Source organism: Lepisma saccharinum, chromosome 17 (assembly GCF_977018435.1).
Source record: "Lepisma saccharinum chromosome 17, izLepSacc3.1, whole genome shotgun sequence".
Taxonomy (NCBI): domain Eukaryota; kingdom Metazoa; phylum Arthropoda; class Insecta; order Zygentoma; family Lepismatidae; genus Lepisma; species Lepisma saccharinum.
The window spans coordinates 23770505-23794577 of record NC_139245.1 but is presented as its reverse complement, the minus strand read 5'-3'; the positions used below and the strand labels follow the sequence as shown (position 1 = coordinate 23794577).

The window sequence follows — 24073 nt, the reverse complement described above, 5'->3', positions numbered from 1 at the left end:
CCTCCGAGAGCAAGATTTGTTGAGCGGAGTGAACACGAATTACCACAGAATTCGACGTAACGAAACGTTTTACGAGAGGAAACCGTCTGCTGGGGTCTCGCGTTGTGTGAGAAAGGGGAGAGAGTGAGAGAAGGGAACAGAGGAGGGGATGGCAAAGACATGAAGAGATGAGGAGAGGAATGGGAAAGAAAGAAACAAAGAAAGACTGAGGAGAGGATAGAAATAAGGAGATAAGGAAAATGAGAGTGGATTAGGTGAGATAGAGAAAAGGAAAGGAAGGGAAGGAAATAAAGATAAGAGAATACGGGTGAAAGGAATGGTAAAGAAATGAAGAAATGAGAGGGATAGGAAAGAAATGAAAATATAAGGAAGGACAGAGGGAAGGAGTGTAAAGAAATAAAGAAACAAGGGTAAGAAGAGGCAGTGGAGAAGACATTCGCACATTAAAAAGTGCATTAAAGAATGACACTACACAAAAAGCTCAGAGAAATATGAGGGAGGACAGAGGTGCCAAGAGATAGGAGAGGGGTGGTAAAAGAATGAAAAGATATGAAGATACAGATGAAGGAGATGGTAAAGAAATGAAGAAATAAAAAGAAAAAGAGAGGGATGGGAAAGAAAATAAAATATAAGGAGAAATGGGAAGAATATAACAAGGTAAAAAGAGGCAAGGGGAGGATGGGAAGAAAATAGAGATAAGAAGAGGCAGGGAAGAGGAGAGAAGGATGGGACAGAAATTAAGTGATAAGAGACAGGAGAGGTATACATAAAGAGGTAGAAGAAAACAGGCTTGTTGAACTCCGTAGACACCTGCACTGAGCAGCTGCATCTTCTTAGTAGTTCGTTATTTTTTCATTGTAGTTTACTTTGATAAGATGAGCACTGTCCGTGCCAGTGTTTTGCAAACATTGCATTAGTTTCTTTATAATTTGGCACACCACTGTCACAGACACTTTCCGTTTGAAAAACATTGCCTTTATTTTTTTGAAAGAAAATGATGGGGAATATGACGTTCTCTTACAAATGCCAGAAAGTGCAATCTTCCGAGGCATCAATTCCTTGCGCAATAAAATATTATTATCGGCGCCTGTGGAAAAAAAACTGGCCTTGGTAGAAGGAATGCCAGGATGTCAACGTTGTAAGTTGACGACAGACGACGGATACGGATCTACACGTCCCTGAACCTGTTTTGAGTCGGTACAACGCTCCGGTGAAGAAAGAAGTGCTGTGGAGCATGGAAATACACTTAATTCCGAAAAAAAAAGTAAAAATAACCCCTCCGCATTCTCTCTACGACATGAGTAGCCAGGATTCAGTGTTTGGCGATTTGTGTTGTAAGAGGGGAGTCCAATAACAGTTATTTGAAATTGATTGATTGAATTAGTTTATTTTACGTCGCTTTTCTGCCATTTTTGACTGATCGCGACGACGAGGATGAGTGATGATATGATGCAGGGACGCTAAAAAAGAACGCCCAGGTCGGGATCCGAACCCGGTATCTCTGGCGTCGTGGCACCCTGTGCTAACCACTCCGCCATAGAGGTTGGTAGTTATTTGATGTCATTCACCAGAGTTGATTTGTTGATTTAGTTTATTTTACTTCGCATTTTTGCCACTTTCAGCTAATTTCGAAGATCAGGATGAGTGATAATGATGAAATTAATAAAGGGACACTCACAAAGAGCATCCATGCCCAATCCGGGATTCAAACCCGGGACCCATAGCGTCGTAGCGCACTATTCTGACCACTCCGCCACGAAAGCCGGCCAGGGTTGTTAGATGGTCGATATGAAAATAAGGAACAAAAGTGGAATATAAGTGACAATATTCCAAAAGCCGCAGTATATAGTCTTAATGAGCATTCATGGTCACCTCTTCTTATTCAGAACAGTGCTTTCTTAATGAAAAATCTACTAATAGATGCTGTTGATAAAGAAGATACTTTGTTATTCTTGTACTCAATTCCTCGAGCATCTGCATTACATGGCTATGGAGTCCAATAGTGTGACGTCACAGCAGACGACGCGCTGGGACTGAGTCTTCACAACGAGAGAACGTGTTTTCTTCGTGTCCAATTCAATGCTATTTTCGTTCGGAAGGGGTAGCTTGTATTATTGTGACAGCAGTTAAGAAACACTATTGTGATGTGCATCGTACATCAATGTAAAGATGAGATTTCGGAGAATACGTCTATATATAACATATACCTTACGGATGAGCATGTAAAGAATAAATGGAGTAGGAAATCGAGTAAAGCGAATGCTCCAAAAGAAATCTCAGCCAATGGCGTCGGTTCAATTGCCTGAGGCTGCTGGTTTCCCATCATCCAAAGCGGCAGCGTCGGGTGAGTTCGGGTCGGCTTCGGCTGTGCTCGGAAGTGGAATGTTTTGAAAATGCATGATTGTCTTACTAAGGTTATTCTTTACCTTATCCTCTGTAAGGTATGTGTGATATATAGTCGTATAGTCGTATTCTCCGAAATCTCATCTTTACACTGATGTACAATACGCATCATAATTTTGTTTCATAACTGCTGTCACAATAATTAAAGCTACCCATTCCGAAGAAACATAGCATTGAATTGGATAGGAAGAAAACACGTTCTCTCGTTGTGAAGACTCAGTCCCAGCGCGTCGTATGCTAATGGACTCCTTTTGCAGTGTTTGGAACCTGCTTTATATTTATTATCACTATCCTTCAACCACGGTGACAATCTTCTTTCGACCATGGCTCGCGAAATATGAACAGTCGTTTCGTCATATTTTGAATCAGACTACTTTACATTTACCACTCATCTTGAAACACGCTCAACAGCAACCTACGCACTACGTTCGTTGGAAGGAAGAAAGAGTGCAGATAAGGTAGCGGTCACAAGCAGGTAGGGAAGCGGAGTTGAACTTATCTGTCCCACAGGGCACGGCCACCGGTTAAAGAGAAGTTTATGATCTAGGCGTTCAGAAAAATATAAAATTCAAATAAGGGACGGTCCCTTGCAACACTGTCACTCATTAGGAGAAGATATCGCTGCGAAGATAGGATATTTTTTACCCGTATCATGATATAGGGAATATTTTCGCCTTATGACAGACTTCCTGATGATATTGTGAAGAAGCCGCCATAAAAATAAAGCTCTTCCCTGTGCACGGCACCATTCGTAGGGAGCGTGCATGTATGGCTCCACATATTCTCGATTTCTGCCATTCAGGAGGTGATGTGATCAGATTACGCTCCGGCTGCCTTTACTCCTCCCACTCCCCAGGTATCCATTGATAAAAGCTGAGTGGCCCCCAGAACCGCTTTATGCAGGGACATTGTTAGAAAAATCCGAACCAGGGTTTTAGTTAGCCAGTCAAACGCTCTACGCACTGAACCACCTACGCTCTTAACCATGTCATTGATTCCTATGGATTATTCCCTTATTTGTAGGATTCTTCGCCTCATATCTATTACAGGCAGTATTTTATTATTTAAAATAAAGTCGAAATATGTCTTTCTAAGATTAAATATATCTAACAGCAAGTATGTGTGCTTTTTTAAAAATTTGTATGCCTATTAAGGCAAATAATAATATCAAATAATCACAGGAGAAAGATTACCAGAAATAAAAGTAATGTACAAATAGCATTCCTCACCAGATAGTGCCACCACTGTTAACAGGTGACAGGCTGCAATCCACAAAACCACCCCCTGCATGGCGCGAGCACCTGAAAAACAACAAATCATCAATTTGATATGAAGAATGATTGTAACTGTAATTAATGTCAGTGTTTCGATTAATACTGAAATAATTTTTATTAATATTGTAAATTTCACGGTCACTATAGCTCAATGGCTAACGTAGCACACAACGAAACAAGGTTTCCTGTGTGTTTTCCCCATTATTTATTTCATCTCTTTATCATCCATTCTGATCTTCGCGATTGAGCCATACTACTACTATGATGACTACCAGTATTAGCAGGTGGTTAATTGATAAAAATGCTATAATTTTCCGTAACGAGGTTTGATTTGAACCTAGAAAGGAACCAAGTAGAAATATAAATGAGTCTAGGGCCCGGGACTTTATGTCCTATAAAACTGTAAAATATGTATTGAATTATGTCATATAAATTGGAAAATATGTCATGAAAAAATACAAATATGTCAGAAAAATGCAGAAATATCCCCAGTAAAGCCAAAAATATGCACAACAGTACTCTCGAATTTCTCCCATACCCGATAGAGCAGAGTAGGGGCTGTAATGTACCTAATGTTATTTTTACTTTTGACTGATTTTTGTGAAAAGCGAAAAAGGCAAAGAAATGAGAACGAAACTTCTTTACTTCCCGTGCAACAATGAGAGAGAATATTTTGCCTCAATAATGTTTGCATGGCTATCAATTGTCGGTGGGATAAAAAAAGTGGGGTATTATATTGTTCTGTACTAAGAAAAGACGTCACCTTTCTTCCTCCTTAATTTTCATATCCTGCCATCGACAATATGAACTATCCGTTGTGCTAAAGCTACGAAGAAAAGAAATATGAAATAACAGATTATGTGCGAGAGAATTACGAAATTATACAGAAATATGTCTTATTAGAACAAAATTGAAGAAATATATTGTAAAAACGCGAAATTGGTGAAGTATGTCAAAATATGCTTTGTCAAGTTTGTCTATTTCGGCTGATTTTCATCAGATATGTGAAGATCTCACCCCAATAATAGATCCGAAGCCAATTGAAAAATATGTTATAACATAAATTCCCGGGCCCTATAAAATGACTATTGGACATAGCTATAAGTTCATTACAAGTAAAATTGTCTTGTGCTTATTAACTGTGCTCAGTGAACGTCAGATAGTCGACGTGAATTAAGGCTTCAAACGCCGTATTCCGCTAATAGTATCTTGTGTTCTAAACCTTGGTAGGTCATTGCCCATGTACCATCTCATTGCTAATGCATTCTTAGCATACCTGTCTCTATCTTTGAATTATTTGTGGGGAGGACAGCGCCTGAGGGTTTTTTCTTCTTGGTCAACCTGTATATAATATATATTTTTCCAATTTTTTTGGATACCCCCTCCCCCAATTCCTCCACTTCTAACAAAAGCACGAAATCATCCACACACACACACACACACACAAAGTAATAAGTCGGAAGCAGGGCCCAAATTTGAAACATGACACCATATTGGATTTTCTGAAGCGCTCTCCTTCAATCCAATTTTCTCTGCAACAAATGCGCTTTTCTTAAAACTTTACGGTCAAAGTACTCAAAGAATTTCAAAAGTGGCAAAATTAAACATTTTAGAAAAATGTTTTAAATGGATTTTGAGTGGACAAATATACTTAAATAAATATAAAAATTGAAAATTAACTTTATGGGGGACGTTTTTCTAAAGGATTTTTTGAACAAAAAAATGGCTACCTTTTTACTATAGGGCTAAGCCGTTACCGGATGATACTTTTCCAGAGTTTTGGCCTCTGGAGGGGTCCGCAAAATTGCTACCTGACACTTTCACGGAGTACAGTTTTCTTGAAAATTATGCTAAATTCAGCTTGTATTTATTTTCCATTAATATCGTGTAAAAAAACAATATTTTGTGATTGCATAAAGAGGTATTTTAATATTCTGATGCAATTCTTGAATATTTGAAGTAAAACTCTGATAAATATATACTTAGAATGGATAGTAATCAATATTTTGAACAACTTTTAATTCTTGCTATTTTCAAACAAGTGTATCGTCTCAACTCTAGTTTTTACCCTAAGTTATATTTTCTTCAGATTGCGGGAATATTTGCAGGGATCTTTTTTTTTTTTAGAATGTTGGATGTTTTTGTTTGACGGGAGAGGGTAAAAGCGGAACATGAAACGAATTGGCCTGTACCGGAGGGTTGGTATACTTTTTTTTATGTCCCCGAGACTGCCAGACACTGACACAGATAGCGCCAGCCTTTGTTTCTCATTCGCTGCGATTCGGAAACTATAATTTCGTCTCGAACATGAAAATAAATTACTTTTGGTCCGTGGAGTCGAGCAGGAAGGACAAATCGTAACGGAACCTGCTGGGCAGCTGCGAGGTCATGAGGCACAGGTCCACAATGATGGGCGTGCAAGGATCTTCTCAATTGGCAGGCGGGAAGTTGGCGTCGAATAGAACCAGCTACGGACTTCATTTGGTAGTTTGAATTAAGGCCTTATAAGAACACCACTTTTCCATTTCCTGATGTATGTGTGAGTGTGAATGGCGCTTGTTTGTGTGGACAAAAAGTATCCACCTAGATTGCGCGGAAATGGAATTGACATTGCAGTGTTGCAAGCTATGAACTTATTGCAGTGTTACAAGCTAAGAACTTATTTCAGTGGTTCAAACTAATGTTAAATTATATACATACTGTGTATGTAAGTAAATAAGTGAAGGGATAGCATTTTAGCCTGTAAATATAGACAGAATATGATTCCTGCATCCATCTCTCATGGACGGCCTCATTTGAATTGAATTTAAATAAAAATTTTGAGTGCGTCAACACTTTGGTTATTTTGCACCGGCCACTTTAGACGGGGTCAAGCCCCTTGCCGTAACGAAAATCAACTCTTGTCTCTGAGGACTAAGATTTAGTAAAAACTGAGGCTGTAAAGGGGCACTCAGCACATGTAAGGGCAACACACACTCCTACAGAGGATTATATGACCATAGGCCCAGACGCCAGAGCCTCGTTGGCCTGCAACATTGCACCGGGGTGTACTACAGGGAAGTGAAGTTCACATTTGGATGCCTTACCAGAAGGTCACCCTGTACATTCCCAAGAAAATTTTGATCGGATGACTGTAAGTATATTGTGGAATGAAACAAAGGAGCCATCATAAAAATCTCAATTCTCTCAAACCATTCCAGCCGCCAAAGACTGTGGACTTCACGGCCAACGGAGAATGTCACGAGCCTAATACCTGACGTCTGCGCCGGACTGCCTGAACGAGAGGTGAGTTGGTCGGCGCATAACATCCCTTGTTTCCTTCCATGCTACGGCCGAGGGGTTGATAAGGGAGATCGTAAGGGGACCATAAACCGAAACCTCTAGCTCTATCATCTGAGTCCGAAAGCCTTCACGATACGATCCCGCATAACCGCTGAAGAATCAGTGAACGCATCAATATATTGATAAATTAAGATGGGCAGGTATATGCAGACGATATGCGCATGCTCTCTGTCTTTCCTCCATCACTCTCCTTCTTCAGCCCCTGACTATCTTCCTCCATTATTCCCTGTATGGCTATAAATCTCTTTTATTCCCTTTTATTTTATCATGTGTATCTTAACTCTCTCGTTCCACAATCATCCAACCACCCTCCAAACCAATTTCCCATCTTCCTATTTCTCTGTCTTTCATATATTTTCAGATCTCCGTTCTAATATTCCTCTTTCATTTGTCATTCACCCCTCCCCAGGTACGCAGCTAGAAATTTTCAAATTGATGCACACCAGTATATATATACCCGACATAATTGACCACTCTGACAAGAATAGTCGTCCACCCACGTATAAAATCCTGGCTATGGCACTGTCCCTCCCCTCTGCTTGCAATGAATTGCTTTCAACTAGCCAACCGTTTAAACCCCCTCGCTCGCTAAAACGAGACAATTAGTATTAGACACTGGTGTACGCAGATGGAGGGGCTGAAAGGCTACAACCCCTCCGAAATTTTGAGAAAATTAACTTTTTCAAATAAAATATGTGAAGAACATAAAATGATTCCCGATTGCCATTTTTGAGAGTGGAAAGTTCTGAATATACGAGATATCTTATTGTGTATGCAGCCCTCCTACAAAGCAGCTGTGTACTTATTCACCTTTACAATTTCAGCCCCTCCCCAAAAAAAACATCTTGCGTGCGCCAGTGCTGTTAGATAATATAACTGGTGTTTCCATAAGATATTTACAACGATTCCCATAACTCTGACCAGTAAATTTGAATACCCGAAATATCGTAAAGGTATAGATACGTACTTATTTTTGTATGCATATTTTTTTTTAGCAGTGTAAATGTTCATTTCTTGAATTTGTTCGGGCGGCCAGAGAAATGAATGGGAAACAGGAAATCAAAAAATATGCACATGAAATATTTTATGAACGAGGATAAAACCAAGGGAAAGAGAAAATAGGGCAACCTAATACTAACTAATTCACACTAGAGTAATAAGAACAATTAAAAGAAGGCGGAAACTTCAAGGAACAGGAAACCGACAAACTGAAATTAAGAAAATTAACGTCAATAATACGCACACACACCAAGAACAATATCAGTCGCATAAGAACACATGCCAGTAGATTATCACATAATGGCAGTTTCACATGGAATGCAGTAACAGGTCCATATAGCCGTGAATGCGAAGCAACTGTTTATTATTTTTTATAGGTAGACAACCATGAACAAGAAAGAAAACGATTGTTTTTAAATGCATGCTGGGCTACTTTTCACCTGAAAACATCGTTTCCTGATTCCTGACGATAAGAAGCGATTGTTCACAGAACATGCGGGCGCTCCAACGAGGAACCTGAGAGCAGGGAAAGAGTCGTGTTGCATTCGTAGGCTTCGAATAACAGACAAGTGTCTTGGGAAATTACATATAACACAATAGAGGGTTGGTCGTATTGTACGTGTAGCGATACTACAATCATGGGATTCCTATGAGAAAATTGCCCCATTACAGAAATGTATTTTCTACTTCACCTTACCCCTACAGGTTAGTTGTAGCATTGTAGCAACGGATGATGAGCTGATGAAACATTAGTATTTCTTACTAATGATCTTGTACAGTCACCGGCGATAAAAATGGAACCTAGATCCTGAAATACTGGCTTTCCTGCAACGCGTTGTGTGTGTTGCCTAACTTTTCGGCGAAAGCAGAACTTCCTATTGAGAAGTTGCTTTTGAAGTCGGCTCATCGCCGTAACGTTAGGTAGGGAAGCCAGTATTTTAGGATGTAGGTGTCCCATTTTTATTTCTGACTGTACATACTGTGACTGTACGTTTTATATTATTCAGATGTATTGTCAGCGATTGCATTGAACGCACGAAAGTATACTTACTTTAGGAACGAGACGAGATTTGAAAATGTAATGGAAATACGTATTTGTGTGTTCAAATGAGTGGCTTTAATATTATTATGGGGCATAGTGGGGGATTTTTGGCTCGGAACGTGGTCGATTTTCAATATCGCCATTGAAGTTTGAATCCAAGCCTGAGCATCGGTGTTCTTTGTGAATGTCCTTTCATCAATTTATTCTAATCATCACTGATCCTCAACGTCACAATTAGCAAATGTTTGCTGGAAGAGACGCTAAGTGACAAAAATACCAAATATGTATTTTTAACATGCTCGTGAACCCTGCAACATTAGATCTTTATCGCAACTGGAAGTATTGTTCTCATCATATTTACGTTCAAAGTTACATCGCAGAATGATCCCTAAGTGCAGTGTGGGAATTAAGTTTTTTTGCTTTGGAGGGGATGTCCACACAGTGCCGTATTTGTGATTTCATTTCAGGGAAGGGGGGGGGGAAGGGGTTGGTATGCAAATTTGTAAATGTTAGCACTTAGTAAACTCTACTATTGCCTTCCAGTTCTAAGTACCTAGGACATTAAATCTTATGATAACATTTAGATGCAATTTAGAAACTATATTTTCATTCTAAGAACACCCAAACCCATACACAAAAAGAGCTATTGAACTAGTAACACCGAGAAAACCTGACCAAATATCTATTGCGCATTCAACTCAATGACGGCGTGCGGCGAGAAATGTGACCTACGTACCTCAACGAATAAAGCTGACGAAATCAGCTCTTCTTGCCATGGCGGAAGGCTTTCGTGGTTTATTTGGCAATAGACAGAGCAACGACGTTGTAAAATCTCTGCACTCAACGACAATAAACAGATACACGAGCTATTTTAAAAAGAGAACTTCAGACACGAAGTAGGGTGCAATTGTTTTAAAGGTTAATTAATTGTTTTCCCGAATGATTTTCAGTGATGTTTTTGTTCCATAGTTTAGAAATGATATGCTTTTAATTCCATTTTCTTTGGTAGGGATAAAAACATCCTTGGTGGGGATTAAAACATTCATTTCTTCTGCCAGGGATAACAGCTTTTGTGGGGGGGAGGGATCCCCGGCATCCCCACGTTAATTCGCACACTGTCATCGAATTTGCTCTAGTAAAATGTGTGGGATGCGATGAAGATATTCATTATCCTAGCGTTAACAGTATACCGTACGGCAGAGGCGAAGATATAGTACAAGCAATGCAAGCACTGCTTGCATAATTCGAATATCATTTAATGTACTTAATGTTCTAACCGTATTTAGTTTCCATCGCACTCGATTTCCCGAAAAAATGCGGCCGCAAACTCCCCCAGCAGCTCTGTAGCAAGCACCAGCCTCAATGCTTGCAGCCGTTCTGCGGGAAAATAAGGCCTCCGAAGGAGTCACATGGCGAAGCGTGAAATTGTGGTGGAACCCGTCCACAAAGCTTCTACAAAAAGCTGTGCTTTCCGAGCTTGCGTGATTCCCGAAAATAGCCGAGTTCAACCGAAAGCAGAAGGATTCATCTATGGGTACGTTGCCAGCAAACACTAGTAACGAATATTTGTCTTCATGAACACGTAAACAAGATCGCAAATATAATAATAATTGTTAGTCATAAATTAACTAAAAGAAGTTATTATCACTGTTCTAAATTCCATATATATCATATTATATTACAAATTATTTTAGATTTCGCGAAATGTAAAACGCGTAAAAAAAGTTGACATTGGGAGTTGGGGCAGTGGAATTTCTGCACCCCCGTGAAGAGTTTTCTCAGGGAGGGAGGGAAGATTGGACGGACCTTGGTCCTGCACCCTGCTTCCTGGTCGGTCCAGCTCAAATTACGCCAGAAGTGTTCACCGCTACCAGTGTTTGCAACTGCCAAATTATTTACGCAGTAATTCAAGTGAGCTCTTTTACAAATTTTACAATCAATAAATTGACTGCTTTTGAATAAAACTTGGGGTGAAAATAAAGCTATCTGAGAAAGAACTATATACTGATATTTGTACATGGCATAGAAGTAAATCGTATACATTCTGCATATTATGAGCACAAGAATATGTTTTAATGATTGATTGATTGATTTGTTGTTTTAAGTCCACTTTATGCACAGTAAGGCTAATCGGGACTGGACCTACAGTTTAAAATGGGATCTGAAACACTTGTGCCTCCACCGGGTATCGAACCCGGAACCCCTTGATTACAAGGCGACGACACTACCACTGCGCCATCGGGGAGGCCCGAATATGTTTTAAGTTCTATTATTATGACGCAAGTGGTGTTCCCAGGGTCTTTTTACGGTCCCCATTTTGTCATCTTTTCCTTCCTTTGACGTTTTTTCTTAGATATACTGGGCCAAAAGGGGTTATGTCTACCATCCATCCCCCCCCCCCCTTCGCGCCGGGCACGCCATTGAATGACACTTTATTACTTATATATTAATGTACATACTCGTTCTGCTGAAATGATTCTGATTCCTCCGTGTAATTTTTATCTCCAAACTGATATATCTTTCCTTTGTGACGGATAAAATTAAGGAAATAGGTTGGTATCACTTTCTGTTGTTTCAGAGAATTTCAAAGTGTTTTGTGTGGATGCTTGCATTTGCAGTTGTGGAAAGCGCGTGGGATAGTGTGAGTGTTTGTTGCTTCGTGTTTTGTGCTGTGAATTTATCGGAATGAACGCGTATTTAGGAACGGTTGATGTGAAGTGCGGGTGTATTATTGAGCAATTGAAAATTGCTTCGTTTAGCTCGAGAGAGATAAGTGTTAAAATGAAAATCGTGGAAGGGGGTCGACCAACACCAAAAGTTTGAAATTTATTGTGGTGAGTACATCGTCTATGCATGTGTTTCTTTGCTTTGAAATGAATTTTTTATTGTTTGTGTTTAACTTTTTATTTAGTGTTTAAGTTACTCCAATGCGGTTTTAAGGGTGCCCAAAAATACTAAATTACATCATGCAGCGTAAAATAAACAAATGATTCCCATTTTTTTTTTTAATCTAAATCGGTTTGGTCACCGTTTGACCATATTAAATAATAATGAACAAATAAAGGTAGTAATAAGTAAGTAAGAAATTCCGTCTCCCTTTAGTCGTATGCGGAAAGTTCGCATATGCAAAACGTTTAATATCATATGAATAACGTTACCTGGATTTTTTTAAAAAAGTAAATGTGACGTTTGCGGATCATATGGTTTATTTTTAGTACAGTCACTTTATTACGATATTTTGACAAATCCAGCGACTGGGTAAATGAGGCTATAAACCTTGAATCTTTCCCCTCGGCATGTCGTTGTACTACATGTTTTGTTGTACTTGTACTGAAACATTGCTTGCCTCCTTCGTAAGACTACGCTTCGCTACTGCCGTACGGTGAGGACGCTCAGATAACGTCCGTCTCGGAAGAGGCGCCGCAGCCTCCCAGCATTAGCGTTTTCTCCAGCAGCCCGCAAGAGATGCGCTGATTCCGACATCTGTAACTGTCTCCAGCGGCTCACAAGAAACGGACGCTCATATTGTCTCGGAAGGGCCAACAAACTCCCCCGTGCGAGTTTCCACTCTCGCATATAGCAGGTTTCCTCTTCCAGTCAAGGTTCTCAAAGACAGTTTCTGGAACCGCGGGAACGGACCGAGGAAATCACGTGACGTTTACCACTTTGGGCGGCGGAAGTTAACAAATTCCCACGCGCCTTCTGCGTGCGTTTCCACATAAAGGGTACCTCGCTCCGGTAATAGCTCGCCAAGTAGCAATTAATCTCGAACTACCTTACTTTGAATGCGGAAGTTTTGGGTGGGAAATGTGCTCGTTCGTGAAATCGAACCCAAGACCACCTCTCTTCTTCCTTCCACCTAGCCTCCTGTTGTCGTTCTCTTCCACCCTTTCCGCCAGGGGACCCGGATTCGAATCATGGCCTGGGCATTGGTGTTGTTTGTGAGTTTCCCTTCATCAATGTTATCATATCATCACTATCTTCGCGATTAGCCAAATGAGGCAGATAAGCAAAGTAAAATTAACCAAACCAATCAATCTTACACCCTTTCTTTGCACTGTCCGACCGGGACTCAAACTCGAAACCTTCGATGCCTAAAACGTGATTAGACCACTCAACTTAGTCGTTCGCCATGGCGCCTTCGTCAGAATCGAAATTGTTTATTGTGCAAAGGAGTTAGATATACCGCTGAAGATTGATACTTCTCTCGTTTACACATAGGTTATTCATAGGGAGCGGAAGTTGATAAAATGTCATCTTTTTTCTGACATCTCGGACACGATGCCTATTAAATATACACAATGTTACACTTCGTCTAGAACCCAAAAAAGGTAATTTTAAAGTGCATTCTTTTGCAAATTTTCAGGATTTTGGTAATTTTCCCCGATTTTCGGCATTTTCCCGTCATTTTTCACAATATTCGGTGTATTGTTTCGTCATATTTTGCCACTTCTTTCATTTTGGTAATATTCTTGAGTCTTTTCACCAAGATGAACATAGGCCTATATGTATATCTCGCAGGATTGCAATTTACGAGCAAAAGAAATGCTGAACTGGTGACAGTCTTTGTTGTGTCGGGGGAAAGTACTAGATGCTCGTATGGGGCAAAGTCATATTTAAGATCAGATAAGGAGAGGCTGGAAATACCATGGCCAGATTGGCCTGTTTTTGGTTTCCCTATATTTTATACAATTTGTTAAATTTCTAAACAAAAATTGTCTTACGTGGATCGTGATAATTTCTTTTTCTTTACAATGCCACAGAGACACACCACACTACACCACCAGGCAAAGATGCGGGAATTTAATGCATTTTACACCAATTCATTCAGTGTGTACAACTTTCTCATTAAATTGTTTTAAAATTATTCGGTTGTTTCCATTGGAAATCCTCGTTGCATATTTTAATTGAATGTGCATGTGGAATCATTTGGTGCCTTTTTTAAAGCAAGATTGCATTTTGTTTAATTTCCTTTTCATTTCAATTTTTAACCTGAAACTAACAAATTTAATGTTCATTTTTTGCATTTTTTACGTCATTTTTTCCCATTTTTTTAGGACATTCTATAGGTCATACACCTATATTTTTTAAGTCATCAACTTCCGCTTCCTAGTTATTAATATATTCAGTTGGTGTTTTTTTCCCCCTGGCGAGACGCAACGGTACGCCGTACCGGCACCTTTTTACAGGTGATCACTTATGAACATACCACAATATTTCGACTAGTTCTTGTGATGAACAAACGAACTTGAGTTCAGGAACCTTTATTCCCAGAAAAAAAGCACATATATACAGGGTGTTTCCGGGATGATGGAGAAGGGCACATGTATCAATTTGAGATAAGGAACCCTGGTCCGTAAACGACTTAGTCGAAAGTTATAAGCGAAAATCGGTGTATGAGAAGATGCAATACTTTTATTACCTGCACAAGTTACACAAGCTGCTACATTCACAACAGTTGTTCAAAGTGGAGTCCCCCAGCTTCGCTGCAGGCAGGACATCGTTGCACAAAGTTCTGGCGTACCCGTTGGAATAACCCCTTGGTCGTTCGAACAATGTCACAGGCAGCGAGAATTCTTGCCAGGAGATCCTCTTCAATCTGGACAGGTGTCTCGTACACAAGAATAAATAAAGTGGGTCAGATCAGGCGACCGAGATGGCCACGGAAAAGCTTGTGAAACGTGTGCAGGTAATAAAAGTATTACATCTTCATACACCGATTTTCGCTTATAGCTTTCGACTAAGTCGTTTCCGGACCAGGATTCCTTATCTCAAATTGATACATGTACCCTTCTTCATCAACCCTGAAAGTTTGTATCATCAGCCCGAATACACACTGTATATACAATGATCAGAAACTTACAATTTTTAGTTTGTCCTAATAACAATTTTCTCCATTTTGTCTCACGTTTGCAACTCATGGCAAGGCTGAGAACGAAAGACGCCTTGACAACGTGATACTGTACTGCCGTCTGGTTTCATCTTTGTGTACCATACCATCGCTATCTATAGATGCAGTTCTGACTTCCCACTGAGTTCTTTTGAGTGGGTGAATTATGCTATTGCCTTAGAAGTCATGATAAATACATTGCATACCTTACCTACCAGCTTCAGGTGTTACCCATCATAAAAACACGTAACATACGCTTTCCTTGTTATGGAATAATTCTTTGATTGGCATATTTCGAAGTTACAGTTAACCACAACGATTAGTGAAAGAGAGAATTTGTTTGCGATCATACTCGGTAACGCAAGGGAGAATTTGTAGGATATATATTTGTCATTTTAATACTAGTAGTAGTGCTGTAATTTACACAGCATATTTGTCATGTGGAGGTGAGATGTAACAAAGTTTACAAGTTGTAGAGTCATGACAACATTGAGTGTAAACGAGTGTGATGAAATTCACGAGAAAAAAAAACACAAACAAACTTAATCTGGATTCGAATCGAGAACTCCTAGCTTCGCAGCATGCGTCAATTTCCGATCATTACATTGCCAAATATAACCGGTGAAGCGGTCGGCTGAACGCGCTATGATGCCAAAGGTTACAGGTTGCAATCCTGTTATTGCATGATTTGTGATTTTTGTGATTTGATTTGCTTTATTTGACTTCGCTTTTTGTGCCAATTTTGGCTAATTTGCGATGATGAGGATGAGTGATGATATGATAAAATTGATGAATGGACACTCACAAATATCCATGCCCAGGCCATGATTCGAACCCGGACCCCCTGGCGTCGTAGCGCCATAGGGGCCAGCTGTTATTGCATGAATATATGATTGTTTGTCCCACCATCCATTTTATCAGTTTACCATTCGTTCTCATCGTCACGATTAACCCAAGAGGTAGAAAAGCGACGTAAATTATCCAAATATAGAAAGGCAAGATAGAGTTTCGAAGCATTATGCTGACCAAAAAGTTATTCGTTACAAGTTACTTTTCGGTGAGGAATCCTTGTGCATAGTTCTAAATTAATATGTGGGGTTCTGTCATTGAATCGTATTTTGGTGCCTAAATGTTATGTATTAGTCGCCAAATGGCGCTTAAATATCGAAAAGTTCCAGTTCCTCCTGTCAAGGTCCTTGTTAGCCTGTAATAACTTGTCTCCCAAGAGTGTTATAGATTTCATCTTAGTAATTTTTTTTCAAGTAAAATTTCCCTTTACCACTTATCACCTTGTAATAAAGAGGTTCCGAGTTCGATACCCGGTGAAGGCACATATTAGTTCGGAACCCACTTTAAACTGTAGGTCCAGAGCCTATTAGCTTATCTGTACATAAAGTGGACTTAAAAAAATGAAAAGATAAATATTTCCCTTTAATAACGACTAATTTTAATATGAGCGATTGACAGTATGTATTCTTTTATATTTTATTCGTGGTACCATTGTTCCATAGATATGTAGAATATTTGACTTCAGGGTTTTAAGAGCGAAGAAAAATTCCGAAGAGGAGGGGGGAGGGGGAAGGGATGAATGCAAATGCAAACTTTTGTAAGAAAGAGAAAGACGAGGCAACTTCAGAAACACTTTCCATGTTTCGCTCCTTCGCCGCCTTTTTATGCGGCCGAGCACCGTTCCGGAGACATAAAGTTAATGGTTCTCGGCTGCGGATTGACGCCTTTCCCAGGGCAAATTTAAGGGAAGGGAATTCTGGTCGTGGCGCACGTGGAAAATATACACGGGAAGCGAGTACGCTTTCTTCCTCGATCGCGGCGAGCAAGAGCTCACCCACGCCGGGTAATGGCGTTTTCAGCTCCTAGGCTGTCTGTTCCGGTGAAATCTCCAGCGTTACACCACCTTTCCATTCAGTATACCAGCCGTGAGGTGTTCAATGTATTTCAGAGATGCGATATGAAGTTTTACTCCCACATAAAGTACTTATGCAACGTACAGTAAGCGTAAGTACGTTCCAATTCGATAAGGAAAAGACATCCGCAATCTGCATCCTTAAAGTTAGACAACTCTAATTACACTGAAGTATAACGGGTTACGTGCCATGCTAGGATAACTTTCTGCAGAGTAGAAATGGGAAGGATAACTCGCGTTTTCTAGTACTGAATTGCAATCATTTTATCAACGGTTTAGCCAACATACTCAAGAACTATCGTGAACGTATTCTACTGTGTTGGTAGTTTCATATTAATTTCTTCTACACACATTACTTGTATCCCACACCGTCATCGTATCTGGCATTCTGTTTTAAGAAATACATTGCAGTCTCCAACCTCTTCTATTCATATCTCTCATCTTTAGTACTTCATATTCTCTTTTCCCCATCAAGTCTTTCGCTCTCTCTCTTCGTCTTCCTCATAGCCATCAGTTGCAATTTTCTTGCTTCCTCTCTCCAAACATGTAATTTTCCTTCTATCTTTATCTACAATCTTCCTCTTTTCTTTAATTTTTCAAAGTACTTATTCATTGTACCCCATTTTCCCCACGTTTCACCTTTGTGATCCGTGCAGCAGAACATTCCGTACAAACGACGTTATGTGAGTTTCTGCTTTATTCTTAGACTCATTTCAGAACATAATAGTTCCTGTGACCCGTGAAAGTTCTTTACTATTTTTTAAAAATAATTTTACTTGGTCTAATTCTTTTCTCACCCTTCATCTTACTACTATTGCATAAATAATGGAGAAATATTGAACATAGATACGAAGAAATGCTTTTCAGAATTGCTTACAGGACTGAAAGATTGGCACGTTTAAGTGTACTGTACACCATAGACTTTGGGAATGTGCCGCCCTACTCTGAATAGCAGTTTTTAATATCGTCTTACCCACTGAAACTCATTCTAAGTGAAATTATCTTTTTCTACAACAATTAGTGGCCTTTTCAAAACTGGCCTTATCTTATTCTTCTGGCAGGAAAGCGAAGTAAAATAAACCAATCAATTATCATTTATTTTCATCGTCGTGATTAGCCAAAAGTGTAACAAAGAGACGCTAAATAACGAAAATGAAATCAAAATCAAGTCCTCCACTATGCTTCATGGAACTTATGTAGAAATTATATGTGACATTTTCAGCGCCCTAGTCAGTTTCCAGGTCCATCCGCCCAGATGTCGTTGCACCTGGAAAAACTCAACGTAACGAACCGACCGGCCCACATTTGATGGTAATGATGATTATAGAAGCGACTGCCGAGTGCTCGCTGGACCGTTTCTCTGTAGGCCGTTAAGTGCTTGATCGGCCGCGAGAGGTTTCCAGGCCCCCAAGATGAATGGAGACCGACCAGATTGAATTGCACGGCCGCGGAAAAAGAAGCGTGAGAAGCCGATCCGTTAAGTCGGTGGCTTTCCATGCAACCGCAAGGACCACAACAGTACGAACGGTAAATCCACGTTCTGGAATTTATCGCAGGATCTGTTACAACAAAAAAAAAACATTGATAGATCTCATCTTGAGGACTTTATTGTTTAAAAGTAATAAAAAGACGACGCGTCGCACGTTATTCTTCTTTTTTTTAATTCTCTCCGCAATGAAATTTATGCGTTTTGTGCCCACCGCGGCAGAAAATTGGCGCTGTGGCTTATCTTCGAAAATTACGCAGGTGGACCTTGGAAAATTCGAAATTCTTGATGCGAAGAGATGGCGTACAAGATGTCCGGCAATATTTTTTTGCCTGAATGAAACTACTTGTACTTTCCGTACACATTTTGTGCACTTCTGTTATGTGTGGTACCAACATATATTAATGGATTGATTTGGTTTATTTCACTTTGCCTTTCTGAACTTTTGGCTAATCGCGACGATGAGGATGAGTGATGGTGTGACGAAATTGATGGACCCACACAAAGAATACCTATGTCCAGGCCACTATTCGAACCGAGGACCCCTGATGTAGCGCACTGTGCTAACCACTCCACCACGGAGGCTGGCTCTCTCTCTCTCTCTGTCTATATATATATATATATATATATATATATATATATATATATATATATATATATATATAAAAAGTAAAAAGAAGTAAAAAAAAAAGTAAAGTGCTCCCCTGTGCATAGCACCACGCCATGAAGGCGTATAGGGGATGGGGTAACGCCCCACACTTTCTTGATCCGGTCGTGAGTGGGGGTGATGTGATCAGCATCACGCCCCTGACCGCCTTTAACCCCCAGGGTTTCCCCCAGGTACCCATGTTATTCGACGCTGGGTAGGCGCCGGGGCCGCTTCCATCGTTAGAAAAATTCCCGGATTTGAACCGGCCTGGGATCGAACCCGGGACCTTGAGCATGGTAGTCATGGTATATATATATATATATATATATATATATATATATATATATATATATATAGAGAGAGAGAGAGAGAGAGAGAGAGAGAGAGAGAAATTGGATTGGATTGATTTAATGTTTTAAGTTCACTTTATGCACAGTAAAGCTAATCGGGACTGGATCTATAGTTTAAAGTGGGATCCGAACTACTATGTGTCTCCACCGGGAATCGAACCCTGGACACCTTGATTGCAAGGCGACGACGCCAGCACTGCGCAATCGGAGGAGAGAGAGAGAGAGAGAGAGAGAGAGAGAAAGGGAGGGAGAGAGAGAGAGAAGAGGGCGTTGAACTTCGTATCCCCAAGTCAAAAGCGTTCCTGCGCCAATGTGAGACGATAAACATAATATAAGTACAAATAATCAGATAGCCATCCCTTACGCTAGCTGCCCATAGGATCCGACACGACGAGTCACAATGTGACACGACGCGGCAAGATGAGTCAATTTGTTGCCTAAAATCTGGGAGCAGATTTCGTCCATGTACGCAGTAGCTCTAGCTCTGTCTTTTATAATTTGGGAAGCGGATAATGATCATAAAAGTATAACAATTTACAGCAGAATCAATGTATCAACTTGTATGTAGAACTGATGTATCAGTTTATGTGTTGTGAATTGCATATATTTCCAGCGAATAGCTGTGTAGACAATTCTATATTAACCATTTAATAAAAGATTCAATGACTACTACTACTTAATTGCTGGCTTCAAGTTTCCTCCGTTTCCGGTCTGTGATTAGATGTCTGTGCCTGGAGTGAATGGATTGGCGCATGCGCAGATCGTTTTGTCACAAGCTGCTCCACGCGAGACCAAAATCCACGGACCTTCGTTGTTTTTTCGCAACCTGCCGCACGGCGACTTGAGCCGTCCGGTGTGCGGCTTTCCATAAAGGACGATGATAAAACCTTCCCTGAGACGGTTTGCGACAAGAATGACTCGTTGCGTCGTGTCGGATCTGGTGTGCGGCTGGCCTCAGACAAATCTGTATAAGTCGCATGGAAAAAAATAATAATCCAATTTTGGCAAAATTTTACATTAAAATGTACTAAGTCACGAACGAACTGTCGTGATTCCCGTGACTCTGGGGCAGTAAGTCAATCACGTTACACCATTCTGTACATTCTAAATTCGTCTTTGCTTAAAGGTGCATATAATTTCCTCAAGCAACGTTACTTGCGTGGCCGCCTGTTCACGCTCTCCATGATGCTGAGGGGCGGAGAAGGGCCGTGGAGACGGGCGCAAAAGCGTGTCAGAAATTACAGTAAGAGGCGCGAAGGACTGTTATTTACGGAGAGGAGACGCTCTCGCTGCAATGGGCCAGCTAGCTAATTGCATATGATATTCCGTCGTTTACTGTTTGATCGGTTCCTAATGCTCCGGAGGTACCGTTACGTTGTCGCCCCCTGTGGGATGACTTGAGAATCCTTTCCCTACGATTTCTCACGGAAAGGCTAGATTCGATGCGCGGTCCGTTGGATCATTCTTACGTCCTCTTCTGAGAATTGAACCGGCTCCGCAGCGATAGAAGAGCACAAGAGTGCACTGGTGTAAACGCCGATGTTTTGTGTGCACCTAGCTCAAGGCACCATGCTTACTTATAGCTGTTCCAGCCAGCCAGGTGCGGTATTAGAACAGTCCTCAGGGTAACACTGTTAAGTCTTGTTTCCATGTTAATAACATATAAAATGCTGACAAAGGCAAAATTTATTGTATGCAAAATATACACTAAAAAAGTAACGTTTCCTTCCTCTAACAGGGTCTTCTTCAGACGAAGATTCACAATAAATTCCATTTTATGTTTTATTTCTCAGGGGTGGATTTTTAGGAACTTGAGACAACGCGATTTCAATTTGAATCAATGCCTATCTGTGCGTAAGTCTACTTTATGCACAGATAGGCTAGCCGGGACTGGGCCTACAGTTTGAAGTGGCATCCAAACCACTATGAGCCTCCATGGGTATCGAACCCGGGGATAGTCATTTTTATTTATATACATACATACGAGGGGGTATCAAATAGTTTTGCCTGTTGAGGTATAATTTGTTTCATAATGGAAAGATTGAAACAATGAACATACATATAGTTTGCCTGTAATGTCCTCTACTCAGACATTTGTGCCAGCGTTTTATCCAGCCCTCAAAAACAGTTTGGAAAAATTCTACAGAACACTCCTTGCCCCACTGTTCAGAGCTGTTAGCCTACTTCAGGTCATCGAATCTCGTGCCACGAAGCACAGACTTAGCTCAGACTTAAGTAGTTAAGTTCAAAGTGGGAGAAACCGAAAGTGTGGACATGGCAAGGAGTGACAGGCCATCAACGTCGTTGACCGACGACAACCACCACAGGGATGATGAGCTCATTCGAGAAGATAGAAGCATCACCATCCAGGAAATTTCTTATGCAGTGCACATGTCCTATGGCTCAGCACATGCAATGATTGAGAGTTTGGGATACCATAAAATCTGAGCTAAGTCTGTGCTTCGTGGCATGAGATTCGATGACCTACAGGAAGCTAAAACAGCTCTGAACAGTGGGGCAGGGAGTGAGTGTTCTGTTGAGTTTTTCCAAACTGGTTTTGAGAGCTGGATAAACGTGATGGTAACTGTGTGGAAGGGTAACTCTGAGTAGAGGACACTACAAGCAAACTATATGTATGTTCATTGTTTTAATCTTTCCATTATTAAACAAATTATACCTCAACAGGCAAAACTTCTTGATACCTCCTCGTATATAGTTCAGGTACTCTTCAAGTTGGTTTGTAATCGTGTTCATCATAGAACTATGCTACGTAAATATTTTGTTATGTTCATACATTATTTACATGCACACACTTCTTTCGTTAAAATAAAATGTTATTAGTTTTAATTTATCTATAATAAGGTACCGGTACAGCGTACCGTTGCGTACCGCCATAAAGAGTACTGTGTTGTTTTAAGTATGCTTTCTGCACAGATAGGCTGCAGTTTAAAATTGAATCCGAACGACTGTTCAATGGGTATTGAGTTGTACTAACTTTTGCTCCACTTTTGCTACTATTTCTAATTTTTGAGCAGAGGGATCACATTTGCTTGAATTCTACACTGTGATGAGGATGACTTATAGGGTTTTTGGCCATTCCTATGAATGCTGCTTCTTCTAGTTTCCAGTTGGGTTCCTTGTGTATAGTGCAGGAGGCCTTAGAAAGATCACTTCGCGGGCTTACAGCAGACGACAATATGGGTGTGTGTCTGCGAGAACCAATCAGGTCCGCGAATGAGCGAGCCCGGTTGCCACAGCTAGCTCGCTGCACCCTTCTGGAAGGGTGAATGACCTCTGCCTCTTGCTACCTCGGCCTGTTTGTTCGGCTGAGGAGCAGACGACACGAGAGTATCGGCAATAGTGTGCGAGCGACGTCTGCTGTTAGCCCGCGAAACGCTCTTTCTAAGGCCTCCTGCACTATACCGCGTTTGGTAGAACCTGTCCCGCTTCCCGCGCTAGGGAGCGCTCGACAGTTTCGGTGCCAATGAGAAACGAGGAAGAAAATCGTCTGCTGGGCAGCGAGGAGCGAATGAAAGCCAGAAGAGAGGCGCTTACGTAGACGCTGTTGCGACGTTGCGTATTTTAATTGGCTGCCTGGCTTTGACTTTCCCCAGCACCGAGAAAAGACAGGGAGCAACTAGCGCGGGAAGAGGGACAGGTTCTACCAAACGCGGTATATAGTACTGTTATGTTGTTATGTCGTAGGTTCGATCCCTACCACAGGCAAGACTAAATTAGTTTACCTGAAGACGAGAGAAAGGGTGCGCTCTCAAAACGTAATGTTAGAAGAAGGATAGATAGTCCGAGCTTTTGTTTCAAGTCCTTTTTTATGTACAGATAGGCTAATTGGGACTGGATCTATAGTTTAGAGTGGGATCCAAACCACTATGTAACTCTTCCGATATCGATTCCCGAACCCCTTTATTACAAGGATAAGACGTTGCCACTACTTCATCGGGAGGCCTTTTAAATGCTCCAGACAATGGATAACGTTCAATTAACATTTCATGCTAAACACATTTGACAATCATACTCTGTCACGAAATAGTATTTTTGTATTTGTCGCGAAATTTCATCACATTTTGCACATGAAATTTTGAAAAATACCATGAAAATCAAACATTTTGTGCTTTCAGAGTTTTATCTGTTGGATGACATTCTGATGGTAGTAGTATTTTATGTGTACAGTAGTCATAATTGATATATACACTGACAATTATCTTGCAATAATTATATTTCAGTTCTTTTCCCCAAGAAATTTCCAAGACACAGTTTTTTATGAGCTGAGCTTCGCCCGAAAACATATCCTGGCTATGGTCCTGCTCCTGACAACGCTCTTGGTTTTTGTTACAATACGTTGACACCTCTATCTCATAAAGTACCGGATGGATGAGCATAACTTTCAGTCCAAACAAGCAACGCTGTCCCACTTTTGCTTTGTTCCTGTTGTATAACAATGTGGGCGCATCGCGTGCGGGCTGTGCACAACAGAATAAGGGTTGCGTGTTCATTTTTTTCCCTCGCCTTCACTTCCGAATCTTAGGTAACACAATAAAGTGCACGGAAATTAGATGAACAAAATATATAAATTACATACATATATATACAGCACGCCTTATATGACGGCCCGTGGTCCCGTATACGCGCGGCTCAATGTGGAGTCATGTGACTGCGACAGCCAATCTACGTCACTTACATTGAAGCTGTCTCAGAGTTT

General features: G+C 40.6%; 1 protein-coding gene across 1 annotated transcript in view; it reads right to left on the bottom strand.

Moving 5' to 3' along the window:
- Positions 1–24073, bottom strand: part of LOC146001612 (uncharacterized) — a 69564-nt gene that overhangs the window by 21877 nt on the left and 23614 nt on the right. The window contains exon 2 of the mRNA XM_083139147.1: positions 3633–3704. Coding sequence (XP_082995273.1) covers positions 3633–3693 — 61 coding nt within the window. The 5' untranslated portion in view covers positions 3694–3704. The remainder of the gene's footprint in view (positions 1–3632; positions 3705–24073) is intronic.